This window comes from Castor canadensis, chromosome 4, assembly GCF_047511655.1.
Source record: "Castor canadensis chromosome 4, mCasCan1.hap1v2, whole genome shotgun sequence".
Classification (NCBI taxonomy): Eukaryota; Metazoa; Chordata; class Mammalia; order Rodentia; family Castoridae; genus Castor; species Castor canadensis.
Window position 1 is genome coordinate 158,702,065 of NC_133389.1, and position 15,263 is coordinate 158,717,327.

Here is a 15,263-nt window from a genome sequence, read left to right on the forward strand (position 1 = left end):
ATCCACAAAAGACCTTTGAAATCTACATGTTGTACTCGTCTTTATATCATTCTTATTACAGAAAATCATTTGAAACAGCATTTAAAACATTCAAAAAAGATAATTTGGAAAAAAAATATACAGGATATGGGAGAGGGGAGGTTAAAATAATACAATGAGACTGAGTTCAACTGGAAGCAAAGCAATTCATCTCCAAAGACTCTGTATCATTAACAGCACAGGATTTTTGTTTGACCCCAAACTATCAGCTAGTGACAAAAGCAGAAGAGAAAACACAATGGTGAACACAGTGTTACAACATACCAATTTTCTAAAGAGAACTAGATCTTTTTAGTGTGAAGCACTGAGCTAAGTTTCCTTATACAGGGAATAAATGACACAGTACAGCAAAGCCTGACATGTGCAACTCACATTACAGTATTCCTCAATCTAAGCTGGGGGGGTAACATTGAAACACGATTCAAAAAGAACCCACTTACTCAGGCTGAAACCATGTGATCTATGTTGTTTATACACCTGGATCTCAAGAGTGAACTTACTCACAGAGAGGAATGACTAACCCACATGTAGTTCAGGAATCTTCCCGTGAGCAAGAATCTCTGCAGCCCAGGAAGCACAGACTGTGTTTTCAGCTAAAGGAAACTCATATACCTTCACAATCATGCATGTAAAGAAAATAGTTTGGAAACATTCATAATGAGAGATAGGGAGAATAAATCAAGTTGTCCTTGTGCTCATAGAAGCACATGCTCAAAAGAAAGTCACCAAGTTCTGAACCTCAAGGAAGGAGGCTCTTACCTTTTTGAGCATTCTTACCATAATCTATAAATACTCCCAAATGCCTTAGGAACTAAACATATTTTGAGTTCCAGTAATGAATGGGAAGAAGGGTAACTTGAGGAATACTTTCGAAAGCTGTAATTTGGTTTTTGTCTTATTTGCTTGTTAACATAGGGTCAGAGCCAATTCGCAGAGCAGGAAAAAGCGGCACCTCAACCCCCACTACTCCTGGATCCACTGCCATCACTCCTGGCACCCCACCAAGTTACTCTTCACGCACCCCAGGCACTCCTGGAACCCCCAGCTACCCCAGGACCCCTCACACACCAGGAACCCCCAAATCTGCCATCCTAGTGCCCAGTGAGAAGAAAGTCGCCATCATTCGTACTCCTCCAAAGTCTCCTGCTACTCCCAAGCAACTTCGTCTTATTAACCAACCACTGCCAGACCTGAAGAATGTCAAATCCAAAATTGGATCGACAGACAACATCAAATACCAGCCCAAAGGGGGACAGGTAAGAATTGCATGGATACATATTTGCTGCCAGAAATAAAATCTCACTCATTATTAAGTTGCCTTCCTCAGGTTATAAGCTAACAATTCATAAAACACAAGGGAGGCGTTACAGAGATACTGTTTATGAATCACTGCTGAGTCTAGATTATATCTGAGGAATCTAACTTATAAAATCTAGTGAAAATCAGATGGTCTGGCCTTTCATTCTGGTCATTATTGGACGACAATTGGTTTAACTACATAGCAGAATCTTTAGTTGATTTCTAAAGAGTCTATACCTTTGTGGGTTTTAACCTAAGAGATTAAAGTTACACTTCTGATATGGATTTAAGTTTTCTATTTTACATTTGCATCATGAGCTTATTAGAGTATTTTTAGTGATTACAGTTTTATCTCCTTTTTTAGAAGGATGTCCTATGACATCAGTCATTTCCTCATGTTCACTCCAAAATCAGAGCATTGTTCTTCAGAAGTTACTTCTCTGGCTACTATTGCCTAAGTATTGCAAAGGGCGTGTATTTATGTTGATAATAAAGAGTGAGCTCTATGACTCTTATGAATGAAATTGTAGCCTTGGAATTTCTAATTAAGATAGTTGTATTACATAAAGTTATTAGAAAGATTCACTTATAACTGCAATTCCAGAGCAAATACTCAATCTTTTCCAAGCAGGGTTTTTTGAGTCCTGCCTTGGCCTGAACTTTGCTGTACTCTGTGTTTGGACAAGGCCTGCAAGGAAGCAATACAAATATTATTTAAATATTTTCCTTATAATATTGATCTACCCATAGGATTGGTCAACTTGCTTCAAGAGAAACAGAGGAAACATTTACCCTTGAAAGAGAACAAAAGTATTGACTTCTTTGTACAGGAACAAACTTGTAATGCCCTGTCAATATTCCAAGAATGCTTTTCCCTTTTAACCTGAGTATTTTTTTCTGCCATTCTTTTTCTTGTGTCTTTATTTTCTGCCCCTGACTTATCATAGATCTCCTTCATGGCAAGGAAAATCTACTCCCAGGCAGGTTTAGAAAAAAGAGTTTGCCAAAATGTAAAATTTTCAAGCGTCCCTGCTCATCAAAGTACAATTCTGGGTTGTTCCTTCTTTATAGCAAACATGCTTGCTGTCTCATAATTCTGTTCAACAAAGCCCAAGGAGTTAAGAAAAAAATCAAGAAATGGGCTGGGAAGGAAGGGAGCAATATGCCCCTTTCAGAATAACTGTAATATTCTATAGTAATATGATCATACAAAGATATACTTTCATAAAAATGTTATGAAACATTGGACCATAAGAAACTTTTAAAGCAGAAACATCCAAATTTCTAACAAATTTAACCATGTAATCCAAAAAAACTCATACTGTTCTTACATTCATCACGTTTTGACATTCAAGAAAAGGAAATATTTTGGGCTTTTTGGAAATATCCACATGTTACATTATTTTTATATTTATATATAATAATTTAGAAAACTAATTTGAATAAGATCAGTTTAGTACTGAATGGAAAGTTTTTCATCATAACATTTGATGAGAAAGATCTCATAAAATAAAGTAACTCAGTTTTCTCTTTTTTATAAATATCCCATGTCCTATATTCTCCTTAACTAAATAGGGGGTTTTCTACTACTTATATCCTAGAAAAATATTGATACTTAAAAGAATCTATTTCTTCTTAGAGTCACAAGGAAATAGAAGTCCTTTCTAAGATATTGTACCGAAACTAAAAAGAAAATACGATGGAGCTGGGCAGAGTGGCTGTAATCCTAACTACTTGGGAGGCAGAGATTGAGAGGATTGCAGTTTGAGGCCAGCCAGGGCAAAATGTTCCTGAGACCCCCATCTCAAAGAATAAAAGCTGGGCTTGGTGGACTATGCCTGTCATCCCAGCTACAAGGGGAAGCCGAGATCAGAGGATCAAGATACAGGCCAGTCCAGGCATAAATAGTAGAACCTATTCAAATAAAAGAAAATACATGAAAGGGGAAATATGTGTTGATAAAATCTGACATGAAAATTTTGTAATATAGATTTTGTTCAAAGAATTTCTTAAAGCGAAGAAGCAAGAAGAGCGGGTTTAGCTTTAACTTTGCAGGAATCTCTAAGATAAAATTAATCCAAGAAAATATGAGGATATAGATTTTTCTAATTTTAATTGATTTCCATTATATTTGGTAATTCATAAAGTTGATATAAAAGCATCTTATTCTGTTGCTATCAGTGAAAACTGACCTTTGGGATTGTAGGAGGTAAGGACTACTAAAGAGCAAGAACAGAAATAGCCTAAAAAAATCACAGTGTCATTTACAGAAAATTTCTCCTTTCATTTGGCGAGTGTTAACTTGCTGCAGTGTTAGCCTATCTCAGCATCAGATGAGTTGGAAAAATCTGCACCAGTGCAGTTATAAAGTGACCTTTGTTGCAGAAGCAAAAGTATCTCCTCACAAGATAAGAAACAGATGGAAAGTATTTGTCCTCTATTTTGTAATAGATGGTGTAAATGCATTTAAATTGCAAGAAGAAAAGAATGGGAAAATTGATACCCATTGCAATTGAACTATCTCTGTAGGAAAAATATATGTCTCAACACTTTAGCACGATCTGCCTTAAAAGACTCCTTGCAGTGTATGGTCTTTTCAAATACAGGAAATTAGGAAGGGCTCTTTTTGTGTGTATGTTGAACTGGAGGGCTCAGCTGGATTTTTAGAGTTCCTGCTTTATAGAATAATTGGAAAATAATTTTATGTTAGGGCTTTGTAGAAATAATATGTTAAAGATCTTTACGACCTGATTGAGCATCTATAATGGAGACTGTTCAGTGGTGTGTTGCTCTCAAATGTAAATTGATTATCCTAGAATATTTGAGTGGACAGCGGCCAACCCAAAACTATTGAAGAGGACAGAGGAATAACTGTGTTTTGTTCAGAAGCCAGATTTTGAAATAGCAAAACATGGCAACATAATAACAACTTCCCAAGTTGGGAACCTTTATTATTTGCCCCCAATTTGAGCATTTATTGTTCTCCTGTACAGATAAGTTTTATGCTTCTAGCTCTTATCTCTTTTGTTAAAGTTCAGTTTTATATTGGCAGAGAAGCTCAGCTTAGTGGTTTAGTTCAGTGAGGCAAATCAGTACCTAATGAAATAGATAAGCTAGTTGAAGATACAATGAGCTTTACAAAAAGCAATGAAGTTAATCTCAGCTAAAACACAAATTCATTCCACTGGAAAGAACATATGTAATCATATTTTCTCTGAAGATACTGAGGTTTGTTCATATAACTCAGTATAGATAAAACTGTCTTATGAGCTGCAGACATAGCTCAGGTGTAGAGTACCTGTCTAACAAGTATAAGGTCCTGAGTTCAAAGTCCATACTGCCAAAAGAAAATTAGACAACTTGATGAATGGTGTTTTTTACCTTTTCTCTATATAAATCAGACTTTTTAGAGGGACTTTGATTTATATGGAATATCCCTACATGTTTTTGATAGGTTTCTTGTTTTTGTTTCATCAACCTTGTGAAGATCATTATAAAAACCCAAGTTTTGTTCCTTTGTACTAGTTGAGTAGTTAGACATTACTGACAAGGCCATTTCACAGCTCATTGGTGAGCTTGGTTAGTGAGAGAATGAGCTCTACAAGACCATATCAATGGATTTGATTGGTTGTCTTGTGAATTGTATACTTTTGCCTTCAGTCACAGCCACAGTTGCCATTCTCAGAGCTGTCAGACTAAAGTTAGTGGTATATTCAAGCCAGATACTCCTGGTTAAAGAAGAAGCAGTGTTAATCTGAAATATAAAGAACCTTTTAGAATTTATCAGACTGTTACCTTCCCAGATAGAGTTGTCATAGTATCTTTAAAAGAATCTCTTTAGCTAAATCCACTAGGCTAGAACCTATGAAGTATATTGCTACATTCTAATAAAGCAATCTAGTTTCAATCTCTGAATTCTGAATGGATCCATTGAATTTAAAGATATTGGAGTTATCTATACTCTGCACTACCCTAGTGTAAGATATCTTCTCTCTTGTTGGTATCACTACAATAGTCATTACCCGGTCTCCTTGTGTCTGTTCTTTTCTTCATCTGATGTACTGTCTATGCTATCACAAAGCTTCTCACTCACATTTGTAATTAAACATTCCATTGTATAATACATTACTTATTGTCTATCTTGTCTCACCTACAAGCATACATAACCCCCATAAACTCAGAGATGAGGCCCATCATATCTTCAGGGTTCTACACATTATAGATGTTCAATAAATATTCATCAATGAAAGTTGAATGAATGCAGTACACCATATTCAAATAGAAATGCATTCTTCCTAACGACATTGCTGAATAAGCGGTGAATGCTTTATGCCATTGGAATTACTACTGAAAGAAACTTCCTAAGTTTGAACCACAGTAAAATTTGGCTTAAAGAATTATGAGTCAGGATTTAAGAACTGAATTCTTAGACCATCTCCTCTATTAAAATATTGTGTGACATTACATACTAATGTCTCTGGCACTTAGGTTTCTTATTTGTAGAATAGAGGCAACAAAATAATACTTATTTTTATAAATAGCACCATTTCATGTAAATAGGCTATGAGCTTGTTTTAAGCTCTTCTTCATGGTTCTACTTAGAGTATGATAGTTTTTTGCACTATATCATCAAAAAACATGCATTTGGTCATTCTAATGAACTCCATATGTATTTTGCCACAAAGAACAAGCTGAAGTTGAGTAAAAAAGCAATGTTTTAAACAAGGAGTGTAATGGAGAAGAGAGAGTGATAGAAAAGGAAGAATGAAGGAATAGAACTAGTAAAATATAGACTGGAATCTCTTTTGTACTTTCCTATAGAGTTTTAGGCATTATCCTCAGACATTTTTGTCTTTTACATGCTAGTTGAAGAGTTTGCTTTCAACTTTATATTCAAGTAAGAAAATGTAATTAATTCTGAAGACAACTAATAAATTATAGTGAAACAGGATTTTCCCCAATATATAAAATTGTGATGGTTAAAATTGTAAAGTTCTACTATGAGTTGTTAAAATATAAGCATATTTATGAAATATAGAACCAAGAGAGAAAGTCTGAATTAAACTGTTTTCCAATTCATGTATTTATTTTTTCATCAAACATTTGCTAAGATTGCTGAGACAAAAGGGAAATGGAGATGATATGGTATGGCTTCTACAATGTAAGCAGATGAGAGGTTATTAGTTTTGTTTTATTTTTCTCTTTTCTTGTCCTTCCCCACTGTCTTGCCCCTGTTTAACTTCAACTTCTACCCAAGCTAATACTTTCCATATCCTTAGAGCTACAATAAGAGCTAAAGAAGAAGAGGAAAAACATACTGTCACTCAACCAGAAAAAAAAAACTACTCACTGAAATGTGTTGCCTAATATTGAAAAGATTCATTTTGCTTATTTTATTTATGTATTTTTTGGTATCAAAGTCATTATTATCTCAAAATGAAAGGTCCTTAAGATCAGGGAACCCATCTTTATAGAAATTTTATAACTATAATACAAATGTCTTTTTTAGGGTAATGAAAAGTTTTGGAGTTAAGATTTCTAAATATTGACTATTAAAAACCCTGAGGTAATTATTACTTTGAGTTTATAAAGTTGAAACCTTTGGAGCCCCTTTGTCTTTGCTGTTCATTTACAAGCCAAGCGAGGACATAGAAAGCCTTTATCTCAACCTTTGTTCTTAGGTTGCTTTCAGGTAACTAAACAGATGACTTTAAAGTTACTTTTTTTTACCTATTTGTTCCACTGTTCCTTAGAATTTCCCAAAGATTTAAGTTAAAGAAAAATATACATGTCAAGAAATTATAGTAAATGAATTTGAAAACCTCATTGTCTATTCATTTTCTTAAGTTACAATGACAGTTGTGCTTAGTGTACCTTCTAGCTCCTATTGAGAGACCATTTAAAAGTATTTAACAATAGGTCTAATGACAAAACTCATTGATGTCTCTTCCACTGAATGCTTTTTCTAAATTCTTCACCACTATCCATTCACCCCCAAGAATTTTCTGTGTGGTTCTACTTCTGAGCCATATTGTACAGTCTTCAGGGGAAAACTGATGTCTCCAACTAAACTTTACTGTTTATGGTTTTGAGGAATTGTTCCTTTTGGCATAAACTTATTTCTATTTAAATGTGAATTGAAATATATTTATTATTTATGTTTGATCAAGTAATTTTGAAAAAACTATTTATACTGTCCAATAAGCAGGGCTAATTGAATTCTGAATAGAGTACAGTGGTTGCATTTTAGCCAGAATGCAAAGCTGTCAGCAGAAAAATCTTTGAAGACCATCATCTGCATCAGAGAACTGCAATCTTCAGGAATATCTGATATATTTATATTTTTGTTTTAGTATATGATGCCTCAGGATTTTACAGAGGCTAGATAAGTAGTGCTCATTAAACTGAATGCTGTGGAATAAGAAGTGGTTTTATAATTCAAGGCCAAAGGAGGGTTTCATTTTAAGCATTCACTCATGAGAAAAAAATATGATGAAAACATGAAGGAGAAGCTTACTCCCTGCAAGACTTAAGGGAAAACATTTGAATGTCACAGACTACCACCTTTTCACAAAAGCATTCTTTTTTTAGACAACCTTACAGAGAGGAAGAATGAAAGGCTGTTGTAACTGAAGGTCCTCCCTAGAGAATGCCTGAGGCCCTATACAGAATACAAACTCTTGGACACTCAGTACTGTCCTTATCCCTACTATCTTGAGCTGATGTGTGAGCCTTTGGATAAAGACAGCAGCATCAGAGACTGTCAAATTAAACACACAAAAAAATCAAAATTCCCTTGCACAAGAAATTCAATTTGGCATTGGGATAAATGTCTTTGACATATATATTGTTTTATTAAAACCTGTACTTTAGGAATGTATTTTCTTTCCTTTTACAGGTGCCATACTCCAACTAACTAGAAAGAAAGATTTATTCTTATTTACATATCCTGTATTTTTTGTTTTCCTGTTCTTTCCTATAGTGACCTCATTTTAGGGGGAAAATATTTCTCTAATGGAATAATTAAACATATATAGAGAGAACTTGGTGACAGATCATTTCAATTAGATCATCATGATGAAATCCTACTAGAGTCATGCAAGAAAAGTCACTCTTGTTCTCAATCATGGTGAAGGATATAAAATTAGTAAGAATTTTAAATATATGATTAAGTTTTTAGTTACCTTAGCCTATAATTATACAACTCTTCATATTTATATTATCCTTATGTAAATGAAAAGTCAACTATTTATGCAAGTGAATCACCAATGTTTGGATATAACACATGAAACTAAAATCCTTTTTTGCCAGTCTGCCCTGGAGTTATTCGAGGCTGAGCCTTGAAGGATGATCTGTTAAGCTTAATTTAGAATGTGGGCAATCTAGAGAGGAATAGCATAAAGAAAACATGGGGATAAAGTTGAAAATGTAAACAAGACCCTGAAGATATGGAATGTAACATAGGCCCAAATGTAAAGTATAAAGAGGATAACAGAGGCTCCAAAATCAGAGTTGCTGAGAAGTGTTTTTGCCTTACTAAAAAAGCAGTAAGAAGTTCAGAGGAATTTTGAATTGTGAAGAACTTTAGGAAAATGATCCAGTTGGTTGAGATTTTTCACTACCTCTGTGATATATGCAAAAGATTATTGCATTCTTCCAAATCACCTCATTTTATATTAATAATTCAAGTAATACTTTGGTTACAATAAATTGAAAAGATTAAGATGTGGCTTAGAGATAATCTTGAGTAATGGTTATTTAAATTTTTCCCTTTATATCATGAACATAGATAATCAGTTCATTTTTCAAATAGAAGTGTGTTATAGTTTTTCTAGACAATCTCTAAGACATTAAAATAATTTTCCCTTCCTATATCCCTTTTGGTAAAACAAACCTTTCCTGGAACTAAAAATTCCTTCTCAAATAAATGTTTATTTAGACTCATCCATAAAAAAATCCAGAGTTAAAATTTACTTCTTTAATTTAAAAAAAGACTAATCTGGAATATAGCTCTATCTTTCACATCAGCCATCTATTTTTCTATTTTATGGAATAATTTCTGAGGATTTCTGGAATTAACTCTAAGATATTATTTGTAAATGACCCTAGAAGATCCTGGGTGTGAAGTAATTTGAGTTTTGTAAACATACAAATATGAGTCACAAGGGACTAGTTGGGTGCTCAGGTGTAAGTAGTCAAGCTAGAGCATAAATCTAACTACACATCAAGTATCTTCTATCAAAAGTGGTTTTGCTTCTCTCTATTCAACCAGTGAGCAAAATGCAGAATGAAAATCTGGAAGGGCCATTTATATTTATTCTGTCATACTTTGCCTTCTTGTAAATGAAAAGAATATACTACGAGGCTATTGCAATATAAAATATGTAAAGGATGTGCCACTAGTGCATTGTCACAAGTCTTTTGCACAGTACATGTTGAGACATAGGTTAAGAAGACCAGCTAGATTTCCCAGTGAAACCACTAGCTGTCAAAAAAGACCAGCTGGTGGTTTCACTGGGAAATCTATAATTGTCCAGAAAATCCAAGGAAAATCAGCAGATTTTAGCTTTTAAGTTTTAGGATTTTTAAGATTCTAGATTATCTCTAAATAATGCTGGCACTGCGATCTTTTAGAAATGAATCATTTATTTCAGAAATCATAAAAATTGTCAAACAGTTGATTAAATGTTAAGATTTGTCAGATTTATGCAACTGAATTTTCATTTATGCAATAAGTGAATCATTTAATATGTGACTTTTGATTACTGTAATGAGTCACTTGACTGATACACTAATGATCTGTAATTAAAAGTCACAAATGAAATATGAATTACTTTTTATTCCCAAGGATTAGTAAAATGGCTTACATGAATTCTGTTTCATTTTCAAAATAATCAAATACTCATGGAGAATAATTTAAGGTATTATTATTAGACATAATAAATTAAGATTATTTACTTTCTGAAAATAATTTGTAAGTTTTATTTTTCCTATGAGGTTTAAAATTTCATGGTCTTCATTGGTTTAAAACTATCTGTATTCACAGTTGAAGTAAAACTCTTACAGTGCAACTGTGCTAATTATTAGACATACACTGTGATATACCCTACTCTTTGTAAATTGGAATTTTTGCTATGTCCCAAAAAGCAGGCTAGTCATGTCTTTTGAATTCAATTTTAACAAGTGGCCCTTCCCTTGGGCTGATGAGAGCAGTCAATGATATTTCTCTGTAAAGTTCAAGCTGTCTTGCCCATGCATGACAGGCACTGTGATTTCAGCTTTGCCTAGTTAAAAATACTCAGGATTCAATGTGAATTTTAGATTCTTTTCTACAGTACCAAAAATCATATTAATATTCTTGAGAAGGCTGTATATCTAGAGTGTGTATATATACATATACAGAGAGAGAGAGAGAGCGCTGTATATCCTGGGAACAGGATAAACCATTCCTGGGAGCACTGACATTGTGATTTCTCTTTAGCTATGGGGGAGAGGAGTAGTAGCCAAAATAAAACAAACAAAAACAAATAATAACAAAAAAAAACATTTTTTTGTATGCTGATATTGTTTGTCCTCTAAAACAATAAGCTTCAAAGGACATGAAAGAATTATAAGAGTTGTGACTTTGTAACTATATATTAGACCAGAAAAATGTCCTTCCAGGCCTTGATTTGCTCTTGTCTTCGAGATGAATGACTGACTTCCTTAAAATAGAAATAAAACACCTAACCACAAATCAAATCAAAGCCTAGGCTATGTCTATCTGACCTAATATAAATCAGCTTAATAATGGGCCTTAGGTTTCTTACCTATAAAAATGGAAACAAACGCTTCTGTACCACCATGTGTGGGTAATGGCTGTTCATGAGCAGTCACCAGAAAGGGTCCTTCAGAAGCTTGAGACAAACCTGCAAAGGAGTTGTAAAGTCTTTTTTAGCAGAGATGACTTGAATTTCTTTGATAACCCTCCTGGAAAACTAGGAGTTCTTCCCCTGGATGAATAGAGGTCCCAACCTAGAGAATTCAGCCATCCCAAAAGGAGCCTCATTTGTGCAGTGTAGACTAATAGAACAGTCAATTTGAGTGTAGGATGTGGTTAATAAAGGTGATGGCTTACATCTGGAGGTTGTGGGGTGGCCTGGTATATCCTTCAAGATCCTAAATTGAGTCACACTGAACTATAACTATTGCACCTTCCATTGAGTGGACCTGAGTCCCAAGTTGCCAGCCTCTCCATCACAGAAGATCCAAGTTTTATTTTCTACCCCTCCAGTTGTTTCTAGATAATACCTGAGTGTAGCTGAGAGACCAAAACTCTTAAGCATTTAGCCCTTGGGAAATAGGGGTTTCATATTTACATGAGATAAGTGTGCTTCCATTCTATTGTTAGTTTCTTCTCCTAAATGACTATATAGATGGAAGGAAAGCTTCTTTGGTGCTACCCATTCTGGTTCCTTAACATGAAAGAAAAATTTACAGTGAAGTTACCTCAAATTCCTTTTAGGTTAGGATTTTAAACAAGAAGATCGATTTTAGCAAAGTTCAGTCAAGATGTGGTTCCAAGGATAACATCAAACATTCTGCTGGTGGTGGAAATGTAAGTAGAAGCTTCTCTCAGAAGCTGTCCTGATTATGTGGAACCACCTGCACAACCAGCCCTGTCTCCTTCCCTGCCTCCCTCCCAACAAACTCCTCCATTCCCACTGCTGTTCCACATGGCACCAGGTGTGGTAGCTTGTAAGCCTTGCATTTTGGGTGATGGGCTTCACATCCTTTCTTGTAAGATCATCAATGAATTTCTCGCTTTCAGTTGGGAAAGAAAATCTTCTTGGAATCCATCATGGTTTTCCTAAGGATAGCAAACCCTCTTCACTTGCCACCTTTGTTTTCTGGCTTTCCTGTCTTCAAGGTATTCCTTCCTGCTGTCTCTCTTCCCCTGCAAAAGTAAGCTGGGCTCACACTTTTCTAGCCCCATTTAAATTACCCTTGAGGCACAGGCTAATATACTTGAAAATACCCAAAGAATGTAATGTCAATCTTCCTTGATTCATTATTCATGAAAGTGAAGTTACCATTTAGAATAACACAAAACTGTTGAAGCATGGTTCATCTATAATTTAAAGTAAAAGGATTCAAGTCCTTGTATACATTTTGTCTTGATGGGATGTTTCCTATCACTTTTATTTAGTGGAAATAATATCCTATGAGAGGAAATGAATGATGAATACATACTTCTCAAATTTGGTTGAGGCAGAGTTGAAATGGAAAAGGAAACTCAAGCTAAAGAAAGTATAGTTCTTCATAAAATAATAATCTTTAAAAGCTGAATCATGCTGACTCTTTGTTCTTTTGGTCTTGTTATTGAAACTTTAGGTTCTGACAGTCTGTGATTGAGGTAATTCATAGGGTATCAAATCCAGAATCCTTAGTAGCCTAATACCTCTTAGCTACTTGCTCCTCATCTGGGCAGAAATCAAGTCACACACTAAAAAGAAAGAGATAAGCAAGTGCCTTCTTCAAGGACCTATCACTTGATAAAGCAGTTCCACTGAGCATAAAAATGTCTCTCCTGGGAAGCCCATAGCAGCACTTTCTGAGCTCCTTCAAGGATGCTGGACTAAACCTCAAGGTCAATATTAATTCACATGGCTGCCTTCCTCTTATTCCCCTGACTTTAACTCATACCATAGTAGTCCCAATCCAGGTAATTCCCTTGAGGGTATCAGAGGATGGACCATACTGTCCTGTACTGCAGATGCTTATGGTGGAAAAAAAATAAGTTGTGATAACTAAGTATCTTAAAAGAAGAAAGTAGTGTCCAAAATGATAGTTTAAAACTTTCCTCTAGAGAGGAATCATGTGTTTAAATATGCCTTGACCATGGCACCTTCCCCTCACTGAGGAATTCTCAAGTACTCCTGATGTAGATGTACAATGGACCGCATGGAAGGACTGCTTCAACTATGAGGGGAAACATTTTTAATAAAACATAAAAGGAAGAAAATGTCACTATTATTTTATCATTTGACATGCAAGAAAAATTCCATTTAGCCAAGATATGTCAATTTGATAACAGTTTAGGAAAACACATTTAGAACTTTATTCTTCTATCTTAAAGCAATGCTGATTTTCTCACAACTATGAGTAATGTTGGTCACTTCTGTGTTAAAATCACTTCATAAAAAATAATCCATCACTTCTCTTGGCTCTTTGCTTATGGGAAGGTTTAACATGGTATAACTTCATTCTCTGAGTGGAAGCTTGCCTTATTAATACAAATGTTCTTATCTTCTTACGGCATGATTTGTTTTCTACTAATAAAATCTTCTGTTCCAGGATTTTCATTCATCTGGGTTCTTCTTTCCAGTCCAAACATTGGGGAGAACATGTGGGAAATTATGTTTTCCTATGTGTGTGTGTATGTTTGAGTATGTGCTTCAATTTGGATTTAGGAATCTCTGATTGCATGAGTGTGTGTTTCTAGATTGTGTGTTGAGAACTAGGGAAGTATTCCATGTCCTGACTATTGTGTTTTTATGTGATCCACACAGGTACAAATTGTTACCAAGAAGATAGACTTAAGCCATGTGACATCCAAATGTGGCTCTCTGAAGAATATTCGCCACAGGCCAGGTAAATAAACATTTTTAGTAGTTTGAGAAATATTTAATTGGATTCAGGAAATTGACAAGCAAAATTTTTCTTGTAAAATATGTAACTGGGCAAATGTTTCATAATCCAGATACTTCATGCTTTCATTAGTGGAAACTTAAACTAGAAATGTGAAAGCATCTTCATTTGAAACAAGTGAACTCAACAGGCCTCATGTCATAGAATAGGTTTAAAAGTAAAAGGCACATAAGATACATGTATCTCTATTACTTAACATGCTACTGTAGCTCTTTCAAAATATATAGTTTGTAAAATATACTGGGTCTTGCCTCCATATATATAACATCAACTGAAAAAAGGTATTTCCAAAAATTTTTCATGAAATTGTTTTTCTACATTATGTAAAATAAGAATTGTATTTAGCACAGCTGAAGAAATTTAATGATTTTCTCAGATCCTTTACTCTGTCAATAAGTACTGCAAATCCTCAGCAGAATGCAGTTCTCCCCCAACTTACTTGACGGTAGATCCCTACTGTCTTTTTAGAATATCTCATAGAACTAGTGTTCTGAAGTAGAGTTTATATTCATGCTATGAATATAAATGTTATAAGGCATTTTTTGAGTATATGTGTTACATAATTTGGTTAAATTTCACTTCCATACGTATGTAATGATGAATGGCTGTCAAATTTGTAATTTCTATAGAATATTTAGACATGATTTTTATATTCCATTGGATTATATAAGGAAAAAAATTTATTTTTAACCATCTATGCTTGGTGTCATAACATGTAAACCGGTAAAAGAGTATTTCCATTAATCATTGTTTCAAATATTGTCAGAAATAAGGTATAAAAATAATTGAGATGAGTAAGACCTCTGTCCAGAAGAAAACTATTAACCTATTAGTTGAAAACAAAGGTAGATATTTTAAGTTTTAAATGGAGAAATATGTTGGAAATACCTAAAACTCAGGCCTCATTTTGTTAAAGAGTGTTCATGAAGTATGTCAAGGAGTTACAAATTTCACGTGTGGAATCTTCATTCCTAGTGTCAGGACTGCTGTCATGGAACTGGCTCTGTGTTATTCATGGGCAGCAAGGACATGTCCATACCTCACATTTTGATGATTTCCCTGTCTGCAGCTGAAGTTCACAGACATTTAATTAACTTTGCATGTTCTTCAACAGCATGACTGCAGTAGTTGGCCACACTGCCTATTTTTTTGAAGCATACAAAAGGAAATGTTGGATTCTCTAATTCTAGATAGTAAGAACAGTCAGTTAAATTCACCAAGGGGTTGAAAGAAAA

At 34.5% G+C, this 15,263-nt stretch overlaps 1 protein-coding gene across 16 annotated transcripts in view; it reads left to right on the forward strand.

Annotated features, from left to right (window-relative positions):
- Map2 (microtubule associated protein 2) overlaps positions 1-15,263 on the forward strand; it is a 260,585-nt gene that overhangs the window by 238,733 nt on the left and 6,589 nt on the right. For all 16 annotated transcript variants that reach the window (XM_074071602.1, XM_074071605.1, XM_074071604.1 and 13 more), the window contains 2 exons: positions 955-1,295; positions 13,890-13,971. In XM_074071602.1, coding sequence (XP_073927703.1) covers positions 955-1,295; positions 13,890-13,971 — 423 coding nt within the window. The remainder of the gene's footprint in view (positions 1-954; positions 1,296-13,889; positions 13,972-15,263) is intronic.